At 46.1% G+C, this 23,443-nt stretch overlaps 1 protein-coding gene across 1 annotated transcript in view; it reads left to right on the top strand.

The window, feature by feature from the left end:
- LOC138447638 (pre-B-cell leukemia transcription factor 1-like) overlaps nucleotides 1–23,443 on the top strand; it is a 345,584-nt gene that overhangs the window by 233,062 nt on the left and 89,079 nt on the right. The window contains exon 8 of the mRNA XM_069603845.1: nucleotides 13,303–13,389. Coding sequence (XP_069459946.1) covers nucleotides 13,303–13,389 — 87 coding nt within the window. The remainder of the gene's footprint in view (nucleotides 1–13,302; nucleotides 13,390–23,443) is intronic.

The raw sequence follows: 23,443 nt of genomic DNA, 5'->3' as shown, positions 1-23,443 counted from the left end.
TTTAACATTATGGAGGAACAAACCGGGACTGAATACTATGCGGATGATGAGGACCTGGAGGAGGTAGAAGATGAGCAGGAAATTCACAGAGTAGATTCCCCGGTAGAGAGCGAAGCCCCAGTTACCGACTCGCCAGTTGATAACCAGCCCCTCCTTAATGAAGTTCTCGCTCGCGCAGCAGAACATTTTCACATCGACACCCACGGTGTACAGGAGGAAAGGGACTTCGCAGAAGAGTTGGTGGGAGAGAGGAGGCCGGTCGCTCAGACCATCCCTATCCTTAAATCCATCCAACATAGAATAGATCCATCCCTGGTGAATCCTAACCTCACCAGAGCCGTCAACCCCAGAGTCGAAAAACTTTTTCGGGCAGCCCAGTCTGACCCTCTTTATATAAAAGGACATCTTAAACCAGACTCCCTAGTGGTTACCAACACTCGGAAGAGGGCTGGGACACCCTTATCGTCGTCAGAAGCTCCTCCCGACAAGGAGAGCAAAAAACTGTACGGGTTTGGCAGGAAGGTAGCCTCAACGTCCGCCTACCAAGCAAGGATTGCAAACTCCACCACCCTGTTGGCAAGTTACAACTGCCATCAATGGGAAGAGGTCGCGGCGCTCATAGCCTCTGCTCCTGAACCGTTAAAGGGCCTGTTGGCTCGGATCTCGGCAGAAGGGAGAGCCGTGTCTGGTTGCATATTAAAAGCAACTTTCGACGCCGCGGACAACGCAGGAAGATTGATAGCGGAAGGTACTGTTATCAAGAGACATGCGTGGTTACGGCAGTCGGGGTTCAAAACAGAAACCCAGGCTTCAATAATAGACAAGCCGGTGGAACCCGATCTATTGTTTGGGAAAGCGGTCGAAGACGCACTTAAGAATGCCAAGGACGAATACGAGACTCTCAAATCCCTTGGCCAGTTTACCAACAAACCCCCTAACCAGAGGGGGAACAGTAATTTTCGTCGCCCACGCGGCCAAAATTCACAAAGAGGCAACTATGCCCAAGGACAGGGTACACAATGGAACAACAACCAGCAGTCTACCCAAAGTTACGGCAGGGGTAACAAGAGAGGTCGTGGAAGAGGCAGAGGCAGCCCCAACAAGGGAGGTGGCACGCCTCCACCAAAGCAGTGACGCTCAGTTCAGGGTCCCTTCTCACGCAACCCCAGTAGGGGGACGCATTTCCAACTTCACCCAGGCTTGGGAAGGGATCACCTCAGACAGATGGGTGCTGTCAACAGTGTCCACAGGATATTGTATAGAATTACTGCAGCGTCCCCAGAACCACCCTCCACGACAAAGAATACACTCCTTAGAACATCAGAAGATCCTTCTCGAGGAGATCGCCATTCTGCTAGAAAAGGACGCGATAGAACTCATCCCAGGACACCAGGTAAACAAGGGTATCTATTCAACTTACTTCCTTGTGCCAAAGAAAGATTTGACAATGCGCCCAGTATTGGACTTACGGCCTGCCAACAAGTATGTCAAGCCCCAAAAATTCCGTATGACCACGCTACAAGAGGTAATCCCCCTCCTAAAAAAGGGGGATTACATGGCAACCTTGGATATGAAAGATGCTTATTTTCATATTTCCATGCTCCCAGCGCACAGAAAATACTTGCGCTTCAAGGTAGACAGTCGCCACTACCAATTCAAGGTACTGCCCTTCGGAATAGCTTCAGCACCAAGGGTATTCACCAAGGTACTGGCGGTGGCAGCTGCACACCTACGCAGGGAGGCAATCCCAGTGTACCCTTATCTGGACGACTGGCTCATAACGGGGGAAACCCCAGGAATTTGCAGGTCAAACATTCAGAGGACTATCGACCTCCTCCACGAATTAGGCTTCTCTATCAACGAGAAGAAGTCAAGTCTGGTGCCAAGCACCTCAAAACAGTTCCTAGGAACAATCCTAGATACTCAGAAAGGGTTGACCTTCCCTTCGGAAGAGAGAATTCGAAAATATACTACTGCAAATTCCACATTATCAGTCAGGTCAACAAATAACGGTACGCAAAGCAATGCGGTTACTGGGCATGATGGCGTCATGCATTTACCTGGTCCCCCACGCGCGTCTGCGCATGCGTCCCATGCAGGAATGGTTGGCGAAACAGTGGTCTCAGGCAAGTGGTCAGTGGGACAATCTAGTGGTCGTTTCGCCAACACTCGTACAGAGCTTACACTGGTGGACAAGAGAGAATCTCGCAAGGGGAAAACCCTTTTACGATCCCGAAGTACAGGCAGTGGTGACTACAGATGCATGCCTGACTGGGTGGGGAGCTCACCATCTCCACCACACAGCTCAGGGTCTCTGGTCTCACTCAGTAGCCAAGAACCACATCAACCTGCTAGAGCTTCTGGCAGTATTCCGAGCGCTTCGGGCGTTCGAGCCCCATCTGCTAAACTTGTCGGTGCAAATCCGGACGGACAGCACGACAGCCATGTTCTATCTGAACAAACAAGGAGGGACTCGTTCGCCAAATCTGTCCAAGCTTGCCCAGAAAATCTGGATATGGGCACTCAGACGGAACATCTTCCTGTCATCACAACATGTTCCAGGGGAGCTCAATTCCCTAGCGGATGCCCTAAGCAGAGACTCCCTCCCAGAAGAACACGAATGGGTCCTTCACAGAGATATCGTAGAAGATCTCTTCTCTCAGTGGGGTTTCCCCACTATAGACCTATTCGCCACAAGCGAAAACAAACAATGCCCAGGATTTGCATCCAGGTTCCCCCAGCCAGACTCCCAAGGGAACGCACTGTGGATGAACTGGTCAGGGATGTTTGCGTACGCTTTTCCACCAACTCCTCTCATCAGGAAGGTGGTGTACAAGATGAACAAGGAATCGATGACGCTCATCCTAGTTGCTCCCATGTGGGCGAGACAACCATGGTTTCCACACCTACGCAGGATGGCGGTGTGCGAACCCATCAAACTCCCAGCCTGGTACAACCTACTGTCCCAGCAACAAGGTCAAACAGTGCACCAGGAACCCAACTCAATGAACCTGGCAGCATGGCTCCTGAGGTCATAGAGTTTGGGCATCTCAATTTACCACAGAGGTGTATGGACATCCTAAAAGAATCCAGGAAACCAAACACAAGGCACTGTTACTTTGACAAGTGGAAGAGATTCGTTATTTGGTGCCAGAATAAACAAATCAACCCAGTTGATTGCACTCCTTCCAACGTTGTAACATACATGCTCCACCTGCTGGATGCAGGGTTGGTTTTTAACTCTCTGAAGGTACACCTGGCAGCCCTCTCGGCTTACACCACATCCCATAACAAAGTATCGTGGTGGAAAGTACCAGTAGTTAAAGCCTTCATGGAAGGAGTAAAGAGACTTCACCCTCCTATTTCGAACCCACCGCCAGGATGGGACCTCAATGTGGTGCTAGCTAAGCTCATGGGCCCCCCTTTCGAACCCATGCATAAAAGTAGTCTCAAACACCTGACTTATAAAACGGCCTTCTTAGTAGCCATTACCTCTATAAGAAGGGTCAGTGAAATTCAGGCTCTGTCAGTGCAGGATCCTTTCTTTACTATCCACAAAGACAAACTGGTTTTACGCACACACCATAGGTTCTCACCTAAATTTATATCTAAGTTCCATGTAAACCAGTCCATCGAGCTTCCGGCTTTCTTCCAGAACCCGCAAAGCTCAGCTGAGGTGAAACTACACACCCTTGAGGTGCGTAGGGCGGTCCTCTACTATGTAAATAAAACCAGACCGCTAAGGAAAACAGATCAACTGTTTGTCTCCGTAGCTACAGGCAGAGAGGGGGATCGCGTCTCTAAAGGCGCGATCTCGAAGTGGATTATCAACTGTATACAGCTGTTACTCTCTTTCTGAAAAAACTCTGCCTTTTACGCCAAGGGCCCATTCTACTAGAGGCATTGGGGCCACTCTGGCTTTCATTGCAAATGTTCCCCTCGACACCATTTGCAAAGCAGCTACTTGGAGCTCTATTCACACTTTTACTCAGCATTACTGCATTGACACTCATTCCAAGGCAGATACACAAGTGGGACAAGCGGTTCTAAGACACCTGTTTGCTCATGACCCTTCTCACATCCCACCTCCTTCTTCTGGTACTGCTCGCTAATCTATGCACAGCATGTGATCTAAGCAGATTCCACAAGCCTCAGAAGGGATACATTACTCACCGTAATCGTATTTCTGATGCTTGTATCTGCTTAGATTCACATGCGACCCACCCTTCCTCCCCTCCGAGAGAAGGCGCATGATTGCTTGTAGTCTTACCTTTCTGTCTATCTGCTTGGATTATCTGTACTCACGCTACTCCTCATGCTTCCTCATGTCAGAAAAAAAAATACAATCTGAGGATCCTAGACGCGTGAGGGATCTTGGGTACAGTGGACGTCACACTAGGGATAGTATTACTGGCACGCCTGTGTCGACGCCCATTTTCGAGTTTCGAAAAACAAACTGTAATACTCCGCAGCTTCCACTAGATGTCGGCCTATGCACAGCATGTGAATCTAAGCAGATACAAGCATCAGAAATACGATTACGGTGAGTAATGTATCATATATATATATATATATATATATATATATATATATATATATATATATATATATATATATATATATATATATATATATATATATATATATATATATCCATCAAAAACTTTAAAATACTTTCCCAGAATCGACACAAAGCAAGCAGATCCTCTTTAGAGATGCTGCGTACACACTGAGGGGACTTCATTCACTGGGACAGTAATGGCATTTATATATCACTGGTACTCTTTGTAGATTCTGAGGTTTGTAGAAAGGTTAAGGGAAGGAAAAAGGTTAACAGGTTCTCAGAGCATGTGAGCACTTTAAATCTTCCAATGAAGTCTAGATAAAAAAGCTTTCCCAGCAAGAATAGTTAAACAGTTATCAGCTATGAGGAACAGTAAGTATCAGTCAAATGGACTAGAAGAGTCTGCAGGGAGTCGGGACAGCGAAAAGTCAATTGGAGCTGAGGCACTTTTTGGATAGTAAAGTCTTGCACAAAGTTAAGAGTTTGTTGAAGACAAATAACTATAGTGTCACAAGCTGTTACACTTGTGAAGGGTAGAGCTGAATTCAATTCTAGCATAGTAGCTATCACAAGTCTCATCTGAGAAGAGCAAAGCTAAAGACACTGAGGTAAGCACCCCAAGCCACTACAGTACCTTTTGGTTAGAAGAGTGGTCCAGCTGGCTTCTGTCTGGTTGCAGTGATGCAGATCCTGGGTTCCTGGGCCTCAGTCGTGGGGACTAGAGGGAGGCCGTCTAGAGGACTCCTGTGACAGCAATATGTAGGTCAGCGACAGCTATGTGCTCTTCAAGTCAGCAGCACTTTGTGGTTTCAGTGCTCACAAACGGCACCACCGTAGATCTTGGATACCGGTTTGGCTTCCTTCACTCCTCGAGTCCTGCGTTCTGGTGAGGGGACTCGAGCTCTGGTCATCCTGCTTCTCAAGGGGTCTGGGGAGACTCCTGGAGATTACTAGACTACGGATTTCTCGGCCCTTAGCACTCTGTTCCTGCAGCAGCAAAGAACTACAGCCAGTCAGGAAAGATGGTCCAGTGGAGTTTGTCTCGGGGTTAGTTGGTCCCACTAACCCAAGGGAAGAATGCGTCCCATCCGGAGCTTCTCTTGTTGATTAGAAAAAGGAGTTTCAGCACAGCAGCAGGGCATCACCAGGCCATTCAAAGGTCTAGGAGGATGCAGCAAGTTTCATTCACGGTTTCTTCACCGGGTTGTTCTTCCCAGTGGTAGACTCTTCTGTTCCAAAACCCTTGCCTTTTCAGCAGGTTTCTCCAATTCATGCACAGTTTAGCTGTCACTCAAACAGGTGGGTGGCTGTCCTGAAAGGACGGCCAGCCAATCAGGACTGGGTGCATTCAGGCATTCCTAAAGACAAAACGGGGGAGTTTCGGGAACCTCCCTCACTTTACGCCCTTCCAGGCACATTGGAGACAGTGGCGGGTTTCAGTACTGAAGCCCGCCGAAGGCAAAACGAAGAAAGGGCCCAATCCTGGCTTGGCGTGCAGAGTAAAACCCAAGAACACGAGAGCCGACGCACAAGGACGTTTGAACTAATGAGGAATTGTACCTAAAGAGGGGATCTTTCCATTACAAGGATGTGATTTAAGAATGCCCAGATTTGAAAAAAGGCACTTGAGCCGAAACACGTTAGCACAAGGGCAAGGCCATAAGGGCGGAATGATTTTCTTTTTTCACTAATTAAATGCAAAAATTTTGAAACTAAATTTGGTGCCTGTCTTTGAGTACTTATATGTAAAACCCAAGAAAGACCTGGAAAAGTTAAAAAAAAAAAAAAAAAAAGACTGGGCTGTTTTGACAAAATGGTCACCCATGGGTGCTATATTGCAGCTGAGGATTCAGCCTGCAGTAGAAAAGCACAATGGTACGCATATTAAACAATGTTACATGAGTAGGTTGGATAAGGGGCCACTAGGTATCCCCCCAGCACTCCACATAAGATGGTGTGTGCTGGACCTACAAATAGAAAAGGGAAGTAAAGTCAATTTCACTTTACTATTCTGGGTAACAGTATTTCACCCAAGAAAAGGTATTTAATCTTATTAGACATCTAAAGGATTTCTCTGTCACTGCACTGGATGGCTCAATAACCCCAAGAACAATCATCTTCTAGACCTCTTCCTCTATTCCTCTATATCATGCTGCTGGCCCTGGGGGGTGGGGGGGTCACACATGGTGTCAGTGCAGTGACAACAGGGATGCAAACTGACACTACAAAGCCTTGCACTCCTCCAGTTGCACAGTCAAATCTGAAGAGTTTCACTTCAATTCTCATCTGAATGTTGTCCCCGGAGATGATCAGAGAGACGCTTACCCTCCTCTTCCTAAGTTACCATGGTAATCCAGACGTGGACCCCTTGCTCACTGTTCTCAGAGAGGCACAGCTCCACCTCACTGATGATGCCCAACAAGGCTGAAACACGTGCATGGGGTTGCTGTTGGTACTCTTGTTCCGAGAAGAATTGGCTAGAATTTCGGTGCTGGACTGCCCCTGGGCAGGACAAAGACTGATATGCAGAAATATTTCTCTTCTGTGAAGGTACAGTAAGCTAAAGAATTGGTTGAGACTCTCCCAGGGGCCATCCACCCAAGAACAGGTCAATGGGCTGCGTTTGTGCTGGTAGAGAGACTCCCAGACCACCCTTTGATTTGTACTTTCTGAACAAGCAAGGGGCACTCCCTCTCGGATGTCCAAACTGTCCCAGAACATTTGAAAATGGGCTCTCGGACATGTTCCTGTTGTCACATGTTACAGGGGAACTCAATCTTCTGGCAGACTTACTCAGCAGAGATTCCTGCTACCCATGGAGTACGAATGGCAATTACACGAAGACGGTCTCCGTTTTTGCAGAATGGGGCTTCCCAGAGATCGACCTGAGAACGCTCAATGCCAACATTACGCCTCCAGGTACCCCCAGAACTGTTCCATGGGGAACAGACTCAGGATAACCTGGTCAGGGAAATTTGTTTACACTCCCTGTCCCCCCCTGCCCCCACACAGATGCCCCACCCCCCTACTCGACAAGATGGTGCACAAGATGTACCAGGAACCAGTCACCATGATATTGGTGGCACCCATGTGGGCCCGCCAACCCTGGTTCGCTCATCTGATGGAGATGTCTCTCCCCCCAGTGAAACTACCTTGCCCATACAGCATGTTATCTCAGGACAAGAGAGAAACTCTTCACCCGTGCCCGCAAACTCTGAACTTGGCGGCCTGGCTCCTGTGGTCAGAGTTCTGGCACCTCCAATTCCCTCAGAGATGCATGGCCATACTACTTAGGTTTTCTTGCCTCTAACATCCGCTATTGCTACTCCAGTAAGTGGAAGCACTTTGTCATCTGGTGCAATGCGAAGAGCATCAACCATATTGACTGCTCTCCCATTCACATTGTATTGTACTGGACTCATTTACTAGACTCTGGCTTGGTTTTTAACTCACTAAAGGTTCACTTAGCTGCTCTTTCAGCCTACTCTGTCACAACAGGTGTCGTGGTGGAAGATACCAGTTAAGGTTTTCACTGAGGGAGTAAATAGAATTCAACCCCCCCCCCCCGGTTTCTAACACGGCTCCCGGATAGTGACCTAAATGTGGTTTTGACTAGACTTATGGGGTCTCCTTTCGAGCCCATGCATGAAGCAAGTCGCTGTCACTATCACTTCCATAAGAGTCAGTGAACTACAGGCCCTCTCAGTTCGAGACCCTTCTTTACAGTTCAGAGATGAGTTGTTTATGCGCACTCACCCTAGGTTTTTGCCTAAATTCATTTCAAAGGTCCATGTGAACCAGTCCATAGAACTACCAACCTTCTTCCAGAACCCATCGAACATGGCAGAAAGAATCCTGCACACACTAGATGTACGCAGGGCAGTCCTGTTTTACCTGGAAAGAACTCGACCACTAAAAGACAAACCAGTTTTTTGTTTCAGTGGCAGCGGGTAGAGAAGGAGACCCTGTCTCCAAATCTACTATCTCAAGGTGGATTGTCAAATGTATCACACGCTGCTACACTCTTAAGAGAAAATTGCCCTTCACACTACTCGAGGCACAGGGGCTTACATAGCATTCATTGAACATGTTCCCCTAGTGTCCATTTGCAAAGCGGCAACCTGGAGTTCTATACACACCTTTACAAAACACTATTGCCTAGACACTCTAGGTCTGATTCTCAGGTGGGACAAGCAGTACTAGACATCTTTTCACTACTGTTCCGTCTCACAACCCACCTCCAACTCTGGGTACTGCTCGCTAGTCTATGCACAGCATGTGATTCTAAGCAGATTAACAATCATCAGAAGACATGTTACTTACCATAAAAGCATTTCTGATGATTGTATCTGCTTAGATTCAGAAGCGCCCACCCTTCCTCCCCGCTCGGATGGAAGTAAGACGTCTACTGCTTTTTCTTTTCTGTACTCACTCACAATAGTCATAAGGCTCCCTCACAGCAGAACAAATGCAATCGGAGGTACCTCGACGCGTGAACGATTTTGGGTACACACTACATGTCACGTTAGGGATAGTGTTGCAGGCACGCTCATGTCGACGTCCCCTTTCGATTTTTGAAAGACAAGATGCAATACTCTGCGGTTACCGCTGGATGTCGGACTATATGCACAGATACAATCATCAGAAATGCTTTTACACAAGTGTTTCAAGGCGCAACGAGGCAAGGGAGGGGGAACAAAGGGAAGACTGAGCCACCAATCCTACTAGGCCAGGTGACCTTGAGATTGGGCAAGTGCAGGGGAGGGGGAGAAAGGGATAAAGTGAGGGGAAGGGGACAGTGCAGTACATGGGATAACAACAGAAAAATAAATAAAAAACAGTAAATGCAATAAATGGAGATCAGCTCCCCTCCTGAGGACAAGGCCACAAATTAGGGACACAAACCCTTTAGCTACCATCCCATAAGGTAGTAACATCGCCCAAACCTCTTTTTTTCTAGACTTATATCGGAAACCATGTTTTATTGTACTGGGTCGGAGAATTTTAATGTGATAAGTACAGCGATGAGGAAAAACTTGAACATTGGTGAAACGGGGACCAGCTGTTGTCAATGCAACTGACGTTATGGCATGGCTAACCCGCCTATATCAAGACACCAGAAAGAAACTACGGTGGAAGAGAGATGTGGAGGGTGTGCTTCAAGATCACGCACAAGAAAGTCTTGTAGGCTGACGAGGTGATGGCCATAGTGGAAGCAGCAGCAGAAAGTGGCGAAGGGGTCCTGCATGGAGGCAAAATGCCAAACGTTCTACAAGTGAAACCTGGTGGGCAAGAGTAAGGCAGAGGAGGAGAATCGGCATAATGACCCGCCAAGTCAACTGTGAGATGCCCGGAAAGTGTCGTACCATTCGGCTGGGAACCATCCAAACGGAAGGACAGAGATTGGGTTGTGGTGGCTTGACCTGAAGTGGGTGGACCGTGCGGTCCGACAACTGCGCTCTGACCGCTAACCCCAGCCTTTCGCTAAGTCCCATAGGCAGGCTTGGGAAGCATCCAGCGTGGTGTGGCTGAAGGGGTGGTCGAGTCCATTACCAACATCAGTACAGGACCCAGGAAACATGTGCCTGAAGAGAGACTATTGACCGTCACAAGATCCCAGGCATAACCGGTAAAGCATGCTGACTGCAAGAGCAGGTAATGGGAGTTAAGTCTGTCGGGTAGCCGGGTGGAGACGTATTCATCTAATACCAAACCATATTTGTCGTTGTTAGGGATAATTCTCAGAAATGTGCTAATTCCCTTCTACCTTAGAGACCCACAGCTCTTTTTGCTGGACTTTTTAGGACTTTTAATTTTTATCCTGGAGAGAGCGAGACCTTTTTCCCATTTTCTTTTTTCATTGATTTGAACTGTTTCTTTTGGTTTTGGAGTCTGACAAACTCCATAGGCATCATCTTTTTACATAGTGACACACAGCACCTTCAATGCAGTGTCACATAGAAATCCTTTAGAATTCTGCTAAGGTTTAAATACCTCCTCTTGGATAACTGTTTCCAGGAGCGGTGAAGTGAAATTGACTTAAGTTACATTTATAACTTTCTAGACCAGCACACCAGATCTTACAATAGGGTGCTGGAGGGGTCACTTAGTATCCCCTTTGTCTACTTTCTCATGTAACAATTTTGTTACCCTTTCTACAATTAATGGCTGGCGGCAGTGGTTTACTTTTTCCTACCATTGTCTTTTTGCTGCGGGCTATAATTGCAGCTGCAGTATAGCACCCATGGGTGCCCATTTTGTCAAAATGGCCTTGGTCGTCTTTTTTCACAATATCTTGATGGAAAGGTCTTTCTTTAGATTTACTCTGCGTGCCAAACCAGGTTTGGTCTCTTTGTTCGTTTTGTCTTTGGCGGGATTCAGTGCTGAAACCTGACTCTGGCTCCAGCGTGTCTGGCAGGGCATGAAGCAAGGGAGGTTCCTGAAACTCCCTGTGCTTCGTCTCCTTGGTTACAGGAATGCAGCCAAAGGTGATTGGCTGGCTGACCTTTGAGGACAGCCACCCTGTTCTGTGAGTGACAACTAGGCTAGGAATGAATGGGAGAGACTTGCATAAAAGGCAAGGTCTTTTGCAAGGAAGGCAGAGTCCACCACTGGACGAAGGAATCTGAAGAACTTGAAAGGGAAGCTTGCCCTGCAAAGGATGACTTCTCCCCTTGGGTTGGTGGGTCCAATCGACCCCAAGATGAACTCGACTGAAAAACCTCTCTGCTGGCTATACTTGCATTGCTGCTGCAGGAACCGAGAGCATTGTTATTAAGCAGGACCTGAGCTCCCGGAATATACCCCAGACTCCCTCAAAGCAGGGCTGACCAAGTCTTAGCCACATCAACAGAGTGCTTGACCACAGAAGCAAGGAAAGTCCACAAGGTTTCCAAGAACCACAGTGGTGCTATTCAGGAGAAGCTGAAACCGCTAAGTGCTGCTGATCTGAACTCTGCCCATTGCTTCCGCCCACCTTCGAATCAAAGTGCAGGAGTCCCCAGATGTCCTCCCTCTTGTCCCTACTACTGAGGGCCAGGAACAGGATCTGCCATACTACAACAGGAACAGAAGCCAGCTGGAACCAATTTCATCAGACCTAAGGTACTGTAAACAAAGTGTTACTTGCCTCTTGTTGTGTAGCATTGCTTGCTCTCAGTTGAAACTTGCATTGGCTGCCCTTTGCAGAGTTGCTTGCATCTTTGCCCATCACAAGCCTCCCAGCTTGTGGCCAACAGGGATTTATTTTTCAACAAAACTCTCTAACATTGTAAGACTTTTTACTTACCTACAAGACGTGCCTCCGCGCTCTCCTAGACTTTGCTCAATTGACAATCGACTGTCCTGGCTCCCTGAAGACTCTTCTAACCTCTGATTTTTTGTTTTAACTATCCCTCCAAAAAGTCATAAGTTCTTTACTTGTATAGCTAGGAAAGGGTTAATCTACATTGCATTGGGGGTTCAAAAGTGCTTACCCGTTTGAAAAACGTGTTGACATCGTTTCCTACCCTAACCTTTTCCTTTTTGACATCAAACTCTGTATTGCTATAAATGTACCAGTGATCTATCAATGTCCAGTGTTCTAGTTATTGAAGTCACCTCAGGGTGTAGGAAGTGTCTGTATGCCATCCCAAAAGGGTATCTACTGATTTATTGAAACTGCGTGTGTATTCTGAAATATATTTAAGGGTTACAGATTTGCTCCCTTCTAAAGAAGGCTTATTCAAACTGTTTAATAAATAATTGTTTAATCAAGAAACCTTGAGTATAAATGTTATTTGGATACTTGTCACTGTGAAAGTCTATGTTCGAACCCTTCAGCTCACGTTGACCCCTCTTGAGATAAGCTTGGCTGCTCCGTCACTCTACCAACTTGTTTAGTACATGCTTATACCAAAGGTTGGGTTAACTATTGCCAAGAGGACAAGGCTGCTGCAGTCTCCCATAGGGTACTGCATACAATCTTGCCTAACATGCACCTATTGCCTTTGGCAGCGCTTGTTCCCTCACCGGGTTTAATTGTTGAACACTATTATTGCTGGGATAGAAGACTGCCTACATCCCTCTGGGAGAATCTAACTGTTTTACTACTTATCAAGTATGTTCTGATCTGACTTTAGCTTGTCCCTCAATATTTGAAACTATATTGTAATGGTGACCACAAATAAGTGCTAATACTGACCTCACATGGTGTCAGTGTGCTGGAACATGTTTAGCATAAGAAATATTTAGTCAGTTTATTGCTCTTGTTGAATCCTAACTTTTGATTTAAATTTACTATTAGTTGCTGCTTTTTAAATATTGTCGAATTTTACTTGTTTGTATATATACACAAGGATAGTGTGTGAGGGATACCTAACACCAAGAGATGCCTTGTAAAGTACCACACCAGTTGGACTCTACACATTCTTACCCAACACTCCCTAACAGGCACAATGACGAAAGCAACATTGGTATATGTGGAAGAACAGCAGTGTCCAACATAAGGCATGCCAATTCACAGGTGACAGAAGATATTCTGTGCAGGTGAAAGTACTGGTAGCCTTTTGGAATAAAGTATTTTACAGCATCCACACGCCTAGCTGCCTAAAGTATTGTTCAAGTAAAGCTTTTTTTGATGAGATGTACTTGTGTACAGGAGCTTATTAAATAATATGCACATCCCATTATGTTGGGTGAATGTTCACTTATGTTTCTCCATTTCATATTTTCAAAACTGACCTTTGTTCGTCCTACAGATGGACTCTTTACATCATGTTATACACGCCACAGGACGATATGATTCGATTGCAGGGAATCCTTTATATGAACCTCAGCATATTGATGTAAGTATGCAATCTTTGGGTGATGAATACTACGAGCATTAAACCATTTTTCTGTGCAATGATGGAACAGCCAGTGTTGCCTTTTAAAAAATCTTAAATTTGAAATTGATTTGAAGAGCATATGAAACGTCTTCCTTCCTCAATGAATCTGAAATAATTATTTCTGCAAATGATTTCACTTCTATAAAATGTTGCATTTTGAACCTCCGTTAACCCCTTAAATACCAAGGACGAGCATACGCTTGATTAAAGCTCTGCAGTAGTAAGCCTGTCACAAATCTAATGTTATGCATGTTTTCACACAGGGCCCACAAACTTGCACTAGCCACCAGCCAGTGAGATTTGGCATTTAAAAGTGTATAGAATTAAGATGGCAAGGGTTTTGTTTTTATTTATTTTTTATGGATGGCTAGTACTTGCAACATTTTGCCCCTTGATTCACCTCTGTGTTCATTGTAACTTTAAAGTTCTCTGTAATCAGGAGTTCTCCATTGGCTCATGTTATTTTCAGCTTTGGTATATATTGGAGCCAGAAGTATTTATTTTTGCATTTATAGGTGACACATTTAACCTCAAGGCAACTAGGCGCCAGTTACATATGAGTTTCCTACAAAGGTAGAGAGGATTGTGAGCAATAGTACGAGATGTGTGCAGTCTGCTATAGATGTTAGATAGTATTGCTATAGATGTTTCCGGCAGATGTAGGACCTAGGTGGTGGTTTGCTGCACAGCCATGTCTCAGTGACTGAAGGATCAATATATTTTATTGTATTTATTTTATTGTTCATTTATAACAAGCTAAATACCAGCGATTGGTTTTCCAAGCACAGGATCGGGATTTGAACCTGTTGCGCCGCGTGACTTGTTTCCAAGACACAAGTTGCCCCCGAGCTATCCACAATACATATCAATTTTTAAACATTAAGCTAGCTAAGTAGCTATTTAGTCATATTCACAATATCATGTGGAAATCATGAGAGGATTCGATTAATGCATTCATTCACCTCATCTTAATGAAATGTATGCAAAAGTTACTCGGGCCACAATACAACTGTATACAAAAAGTATTATCAATACATCTAATACATATTAGACAAACCAATCGTACATATGAAAGCACTCGATGCATAAAAGTGCCAACAATTAAAAATAAGTCTACAATAGTTGGCAACAAGACCTGTTACATTTAGTAAAAGTATTTGGTCCAACCGGATGAAAGGACAGTCTGAAGTGCAGACCAATTGTGTCCACATGATAACCGGAAACAAATGTTCAAAATTACATGATATATCTATCCAGATAATAGTTCTTGAGATTCAGGCATTTATTTAAAAAACAAATCTTGCATATTATGTCTTTCCATCAATTAAGACCATGGCTTTGTGGCAGCTGGACGTAATTTTACTGTCTACTAATAAAATGTTTGCAAACACTAATTTGCACAAAGTGTCCTTCTGCTCTTTTGCTCCACTCGCATCTCATGAGATTCAGGCCTTTTTTTTGGACTCCACTTCCTTCTTCCTAATAACAAGTTTTGTCTTTGCCCCATTGATTCTTTTCTAGTGCCATGGGTCTAGTCCCCTGTCACTGGAAAGGGGAAAGACGAAACCTATTTACATTACCAGGTATTCCACGTTACTTAAACAGATCCCATACACCCCACAATTACTTTTCCATGTACAAATGCTCAAGTTAATTTACACATACACCCACTCCATCACATTGCTAATGGATGTAATAAACTAAATGCATACCCAAGTGTTTTGACAGTATCCTATAGCCATAACGTTGCCATCACTTGTTTATTATACTACCATCCATAAACTGCTTATTTTGTGAAATGGTTTTACATATGGTCTTTTACTGAATCATTCTGTACAGTCAGGAAAATATCTCTAGCAATCTGTATTCTGTTTTGGACCATTGATAAATATAATTAAAGGGTATTGCTTTTTGGAAGTTTTGTTTTTAAGTTAGCTGTACAGTTGTGGAATGTTAATGGAATGCATACTTTATGAGCTACTATTAAAGTCCCTTAGGAAGTTGTCTTCCAGTATGTTTGTAATTGGCATTGCGAGGCAGTTCCTGGTATTTAGCATATCATGCTGAACATTGCATTGGTGGATGTGCTTATTAATATTCACCCAGAAGTACCTACATTTCATTTATTTTGTACTTAATTTGGATTCTCCATCAACTTACATCAAATTTCATTTCTATTAGAAATTTTTAAATATTTAAAATTAAATTCAAAATACATTAAACACTAAATTACAAAAACATTTCAAAGAGGCTCTCAATTCATATTTTTAAATCGTGTTTATTGCCATTTTCAGTTACTCAGATGATTCCAAAGAGTGATTAGTTCTTATATTGCGAGCTATAGCGTTTGGGCACACTATGATCCTTGTAGCAGATTCAGGAGTTTCTTTGTGGGTAAATAGGTTTAAGTCTTTGTGCAAAAAGTCCAACACTGGGCCCCAATCCAAAACCTTGCCGACTCAACCTGGATTGAATGTGACCCATTTCATGGCTACTAAGCACCATATTTTCCGAGTCCAATTATGCTCGGAGGTGGTTTCTTTGGATTTTCACCTTTGCACTATTAGTAGAAGAGCTGCCACTAGTAGCACTGCATAGGCTTTAAAGAGAGGCTTGCTTTGCGGGGCTGACTCTAGATCCCACAAACCGGTTATACATTTGGAAGCTTCCTGACCTGAGACAAACCTCTCCTGTAAACCTGTTCTTATGGTTCACCAAAACGCCTCCCCCCACAGGGCAAGACTACCAAACGTGGACCCAATCGCCTTACGTTTTTCATCCTCACCAACACGCTGGAGTTTCCTGGGGATACATTGTCTGCATCCCAACTGGTGTGTAGTGCCATAGCACCATAATCTTGTACCACATATTTCTAAATTTAATTGCCCTTTTGAGTTTAGGTAGATTCCTCCACGAAAATGCCCAGTGTTGGATCTACTTAATGTTGCTTCCCATGTGGTCATGTATGGCAAATTAGTGTTTTGGCTGCCTTATGCAAAAATTTTGTATAGTGAGGAGTACACCCTTTTAGAACTAAAAACCGTTGAATGGTGTGAGGTCTAGTTGCCGCTTTCCCAACATCAGGGTCAGACACCCAGTGACCGAGCTGATAATACCGGAATCTATCCCAAAACACTTATCAAAGGATTTCATCACATTCCCTTGAAACAAGTCTCTAAGCTTCCTACATCCTGCTACTATACATTGCGTCTGTTCTAAATGAAGCACAAATTGTGGATTACGATAGATAGAAGTGAAGGGGGATGGGCCCGAAGCATTCCCATATTTCTCTACGCATGTGCGTGTCTTCTACCAACCTAGTGATGCCACTGAGATGCATATTGTTAGGTCTATGGTTTCTGTGAAGCCATAGGACTTCCTTCAGCGGGGACATCACAACCGCCCTGTCCATTCTGACTCATCTTGCTCGTATCCATAGTGAACCACTCCCTTATCAACCGTATCTGAGCCATCGCATAGAAAGTAGGAAGGTTTAGGAGCAATACACCCCTATGGATCTGGGGGGCATCAAGGGTCTCGAGGGCCTTTATTCCACACACATGCTGAAATAAGTTCAATTGTCTGAAAAATGAAGCAGGTACAGGTATGAGGGGAGTATTAATCCTGAAATACCCTAGGCAAAACCACAGTTTTAATTGTCACTATCCTTCCCATCCACGAAATTGAGAGTGGGCCCCATCTCTATAAAGCTCCTCCCCCCCCCCCCCCCCCCCCTACTCAATAGTGGATATAGTTAGCCATGTATGGTCTCTAGTTTAATTGTTAGGCTTATACCCAAATATGTAATGCCATCAAGCTGCCATTCAACGGGAGACAAGGCCTAACTGCATCCTAAGTAACACTCTGAGGTTTGGGAGGATGGGTTATTTTCAAAATATTCTCTAATTTGATCTCCTATGTACTCTGATAAGACCCTGTCCTTTAGAAATGCCTTCGGGAAACGGTTCCTCCACAATCTGAATCCGAAGGGTGACCAAGATCAGGGCGTGGTAAGAGAGCGATATCATTCCCAGTTCGATTTCCTTCACCCACGCCAACAATCGTAATGACGCCCATAGATTCTAGAATGTGTGCCGTGTATATGCAAGCAAAAAGTTAACCCCTTGTCTTGTGGACAAATAGCCCTCCGTGTTTCTGAGATTTAATCTGTTGCAAATTCCTCGAGCTGGGATATGACCTTTTCGAAGAAGCCATACAGCCAACATTCGTGGCATATACATTTGCTATTAAGTCCCGATCTACAAATGCAAAAATATATAAATACTCTGTGCAGAAAGTGGTCAACCTTGCTAAGTTTCACAGGTGCGTTGAGACCCCTAATATGTGTCAAGACCTTACCTGACTGATGTTCTGTTTCTCGAACCCTCCTTCCCCAGAGGACCCTCAAGTCGAGATCCTGTTTTATGATATGGGACTAACAGTCCCCCAGTATCAAGAACCCCAGAATGAAGGCTTAGCGGAATGCAGATTCTGCCTACTCTGGAAGCCCCCCAACTTCTATACCCTCTTAAACCCCAACCAAAACAAACTCTTGAAAACCATATTTCTGATGTTTGTTAATCTGCTTAGAATCACCTGCTGCGCATAAAGTCTGACAGCTAGTGGTAATCGCAGAGTATTGCATCTTTCTTTTGTGGATCGAAAGGGGACGTCGACATGGGCATGCATCTAACATTATCCCTGACGTGTAGTGTACCCAAAATCCCTCATGCATCATGGTCCCTAAGATTGTGTTTTTTCCACCCAACTAGTTAATCGCCTTACGCAGAACTCAAAAGAGATTTCTGATGTTTGTTAATCTGCTTAGAATCACATGCTGTGTACATGCTGTGCATGGGTCCGACATCCAGTGGTCACTGCGGAGTATTGCATTTTGTTTTTCGTAGTCGAAAAGGGGACGTCGACAAGGCGTGTCTGTAACACTATCCCTATAGTGACGTGCGTTGTACCCACAATCCCTCACGCGTCGAGGTCCCTCAGATTGTTTTTTTCCGCCCAGCATATGGTCGCCTTACGCGGAGCTCCTAGAGAGACATTGCTAAACAAGTACTACGGACCTCGGTCCTTAATATATACTTACTGTTAAAAGATCCCTCCCCTCGACGTTCGCTGTGAAGCTGTTTCTCCGCCGAGCAAGTTTTCGACGGAGAGGAAGAGACGGAGGAGATCCTTCGGCGCTGCCGAACACGTGGCCAGGCCTCGCCGGCCAACATACAGTAGGGAGAGTGGGGGTTCGAACTTTTCTCTTCTCGTCGAGAATGTCTTTCTTTCTCCCCTATCTTTCCCTTGGGGTTGTTATCACCAGTTTTTATTGCCTCAGCTATGGAGAGGACACCTTTTAAGTTTTGCCCACGCTGTAGGGGCAAATACACTTGGAAGGACAAACACAAGCTCTGTAATCGTTGCTTGCCCCTCGATCATAAAGAGGACAGCTGCGCGGCCTGTAAGCTCTTAAAACCAAGAACCCTTAAAGAACGGAAAGTTAAGAGGAGGGCGGACTACGCTATGTCGAAGTCAGTTTCCTCACCCGCCGCCGCTGTTACAGAAAGTGACGAGGAGGGTGATAACTCGACGTCCGTTACGGAAGTCATTAACCCCCAGAAGGAGCGCTCGCGCTCCTCGACGTCCGTCCCCGACGGGCTCGGCTCACGCCCTGCTTATGGGGATGAACACCCCGGCGACAAGGACGCACACAGACCCCATAGGCCTAAGCACACAACCCACGGCTCTTCTTCGTCGAGGACGAAGGATCCACCAGCGCCGAAGGGGACGCAGGGCACTCCGGCGTCGACCTTAGACCGTAAGGGTCTTAAGCCCCACCCGCAAACTCAGCCGCGACCAGCGATTGGGCTTTCATCTAACACGGGCGCTACCTCAAAGACACCCGACGTAACGCTCCATAGAGCGGCCGTCGAGAAACAGCGCGTAACGCAGACAACGCCGACTCCAGAACCCTCTACCGACGAACTCGTCGTCGAGAGCCTGGCGAGAATTGTTTCCGAGGACAAACGCAAGCGGACGACGAAACAGACGTCGAATACCGCACCCAAGGAAATAGAAACGCCGAAAAAGCACAAAAGTAGCCAGGAACTGCCCCATTCATCTAAAGGCACTTCTGAACTACCGGAGGGCTTTTCTGAGGGCGACGGAAACCTTTCGTCGACGTTGTGGGAGCGTTCAAAGCTTTTTGAAGGTGACAACACTGATTTCCCCCCTCTAGACTATTCAGGGGTTCCCCATGAGACCATGGAAAGACTCCATTCTTGTATGGAAAAGATGGAGAGGTTTTTGGGTAGCCAAAACCCACCCACACCCAAAAGACCAAGAGAATGGACCCAGGATGACCCTAGGGTCAAGATTCCTAGGCTGTTTCCCCTCACTGAAGAGGAGCAATACCTCCAGGAAGATGAGAAGTGTTTAGGTGGAGAGGAAGAACATGAGGAGGAGAGGTTTGAGGAAGACCCTTACACTACCACAGGAGCTTTTGAGGAAGATACAGCTACCTCACAGCCCTGGCACTCCCCATCAGTGCAGCCTTGGCAATCCCCATCAGTGCACTCAGACCCTGATGTCTTTCACCCTTCTCCTCCCAAGGACTCACCTATTGGCAACACCCCCCCCATAGATGACCAGCCCTCCCTTAATGCACTATTGCGCAAGGCAGCAGCGCATTTTGAAATAGACACAGGGGAGACTCTTCCGGACATAGACTTTGTAGAAAAAGTTATTAAAGAAAAAGCCCCGGTCAGTCAGTCCATTCTGCTCCTGGCTTCTATAAAGAGAAGAATAACTCCTTCCCTTTCCAATCCGGCCTTAGTCAGAGGGGTCAACCCTCGGATAGAAAAGCTCTTCAGCCCTTCGTCTTCTGACCCTTTGTACATCAGGGGACATTCTATTCCGGACTCTCTGGTAGTTACTAACGCAAGGAAGAGAGCGGGGGTACCACTATCTACTAGTGAGGCACCACCTGACAAAGAGGGCAAGAAGCTCTATGCACTTGGGAAGAGAATCACAACCTCCGCCGCCTTCTCAACTAGGATTGCGAATAACAATTCCCTATTAGCTAGCTACGCAGATGCACAGTGGAGCAAACTGCGCAGCGAAGCAGAGGACGCACCAGAACCCCTGCGTTCACGCCTGTTGGCTACTATATCAGAGGGAACTCTTGTAAACCAGGGCATCGTAAAGAACTCCCTGGATGCCGCAGAGACATCTAGACGTTCCCTGGTTCAGGGAATACTTCTCAAACGCCATGTCTGGCTGCACAATTCGGGATTTAAGCCAGAAACCCAGGCTTCCCTAATAAATAAGCCCATAGAGCAAACACATCTGTTTGGGAAAGCAGTTGATGAGGCCCTAGAACATGCGAAGGAGGAGTTTGATACCATCAAAACTCTTGACCAAATTTCTAGGCCACCTAACAGACGCAGCTATGGCAATAGACGCTCCTTTCGTGGCCAACGCCAGCAGCAAAGCCAACAACAATTTTACTCTGCTACCAACTGGCCCTCTAACCAAAGCACCCAGTTCAGTCAAAGAGGCCAACGTCGTGGCAAAGGAAGAGGGCGCGGCTCCAGTCCAAAAGGCCCCACGCCCAATACCAACAAATGACCCAAAGATTCGGGTCCCCTCCCATGCATCACCGGTCGGGGGCCGGCTAACATCGTTCCTTTCAGCATGGGAGGGAATAACGTCAGACCGCTGGGTATTATCCACCATAGCCCACGGATACTGCATCGAATTCAACAGTTCCCCAAAATACAGACCCCCACGGAACCGGCGCATGACACCGGAACACCTCACCATTCTTCTTCAAGAAGTAGAAGAGCTACTGAAAAAAGAAGCTATAGAGGCTGTCCCCCTATCGCAGGTAACAGAAGGTATTTATTTAGTGTACTTCCTTGTACCCAAAAAGGATTTAACCATGCGCCCTGTATTAGATCTGCGTCCAGCGAACAATTTTGTCAAACCCCAAAAGTTTCGTATGGTAACCTTGCAGGATGTAATCCCACTGTTATCACGGGGGGATTACATGACAACACTAGACATGAAAGATGCATACTTTCATATTTTAATGTTGCCAGCGCACAGAAAATACCTCAGGTTCAAGATAGGGAACAAACACTACCAGTTCAGAGTACTACCCTTCGGGATAGCATCTGCACCAAGGGTATTTACGAAAGTACTGGCAGTGGCAGCGGCCCACCTGCGCAGATTATCCATCCCGGTTTACCTGTACCTCGACGACTGGCTCATAACAGGGGATTCTTACGAAACATGCTTCTCCAATACCCAAAAGACCGTAGACCTTTTGTCCCGACTGGGCTTCTCCATCAACGAAAAGAAGTCCAGCTTAGACCCCAGCCAAATCAAACATTTCCTAGGGGCTCTAATTTCGAACAAAGGACGGCCTCGTCTTCCCCTCCAACGAGAGGGTCCAAAACATGCTGTTTCAGATCCCCCATAATGTGGCAGGTCGAGAGGTGACGGTACGCAAAGCAATGCGTTTGCTAGGGATGATGGCGTCATGTATTTATTTGGTACCTCACGCGCGCATGCGCCCAATGCAAGAGTGGCTCTACAGCCAGTGGTGTCAGGCCAGCGGACAATGGGACGACCTAGTGGTGGTCTCGCAGGCCTTGGTTCTCTCGCTACGGTGGTGGACAAAGGAAAACCTATTAGGGAAAACTTTTGCCACACCCGCAGTGGAAGCCACTCTAACCACAGACGCATCCCTTACAGGATGGGGGGCTCACCTATCCCATCAGAATGCTCACGGAGTGTGGACTCCGAGCTTAGCTTCCAAACATATAAACCTGCTGGAACTATTAGCAGTGTTCAAAGCACTGAAAGCCTTTCAGGAACACTTACAAGGAAAGACAGTGATGGTCCTCACAGACAGCACCACAGCCATGTACTATCTCAACAAGCAAGGGGGCACTCACTCTCCAGGACTGTCCAAACTGTCCCAGAATATATGGAAGTGGGCTCTCAAACACAACATGTTCCTACTATCACAACATGTACCAGGGGAACTCAATCTGCTAGCAGACAAACTCAGCAGAGACTTCCCCCTACCCCAAGAGTACGAAAGGCAATTGCAAGAAGACATTGTCTTAAACGTCTTCACGCAATGGGGTTTCCCGGAAATAGACCTGTTCGCAACCCTGGAGAACTCACAATGCCAAAGTTACGCCTCCAGGTACCCCCAGAACCAGTCCAAGGGGAACGGTCTGTTGATTCAATGGTCAGAGAAATTTGTTTACGCCTTTCCCCCGACTCCCCTCCTCAACAAGGTGGTGCACAAGATGCACCAAGAGCAGGTGACCATGATACTAGTGGCCCCAATGTGGGCCCGGGAGCCATGGTTCGCTCACTTGATGGAGATGTCCCTATCTCCCCCAATCAAACTTCCTTGCCCGTACAACATGCTGTCACAAGACAAGGGCAGGACACTGCATCCATGCCCTCAGACCATGAACTTAGCAGCCTGGCTCCTGAGATCATAGAATTTGGACATCCTCAGGGAAGCCAGAAAACCTAATACTCGCCACTGCTATTCTAGCAAGTGGAAAAGATTTGTCATCTGGTGTAGAAGTAAGAACATCAACCCAGTTGACTGCTCTGCCACTAACATTATTCTGTACTTGACCCATTTACTGGATTAAGGTCTAGTGTTTAATTCCATTAAAGTCCACCTAGCGGCACTTTCTGCATACACCACTTCCCAACTTAGTGTCGTGGTGGAAGATACCAGTTATAAATGCCTTCATGGAAGGGGTAAAGAGAATACACCCCTCAATAGCTAGCCCAGCTCCCGGATGGGACTTAAACGTGGTACTTTCTAGACTCATGGGCACTCCTTTCGAACCCATGCACAAGGCAACTCTTAAATACCTCACTCTTAAAACTGCTTTCCTAATAGCCATCACCTCCATTAGGAGAGTAAGTGAACTACAGGCTCTTTCTGTATTAGACCCCTTCGTATCAG

Source organism: Ambystoma mexicanum, chromosome 3q (genome assembly GCF_040938575.1).
Source record: "Ambystoma mexicanum isolate Mex_15411 chromosome 3q, UKY_AmexF1_1, whole genome shotgun sequence".
In the NCBI taxonomy this organism is placed as follows: Eukaryota; Metazoa; Chordata; class Amphibia; order Caudata; family Ambystomatidae; genus Ambystoma; species Ambystoma mexicanum.
The sequence above is the reverse complement of the archived record's forward strand: the minus strand, read 5'-3'. Positions and strand labels throughout refer to the sequence as shown.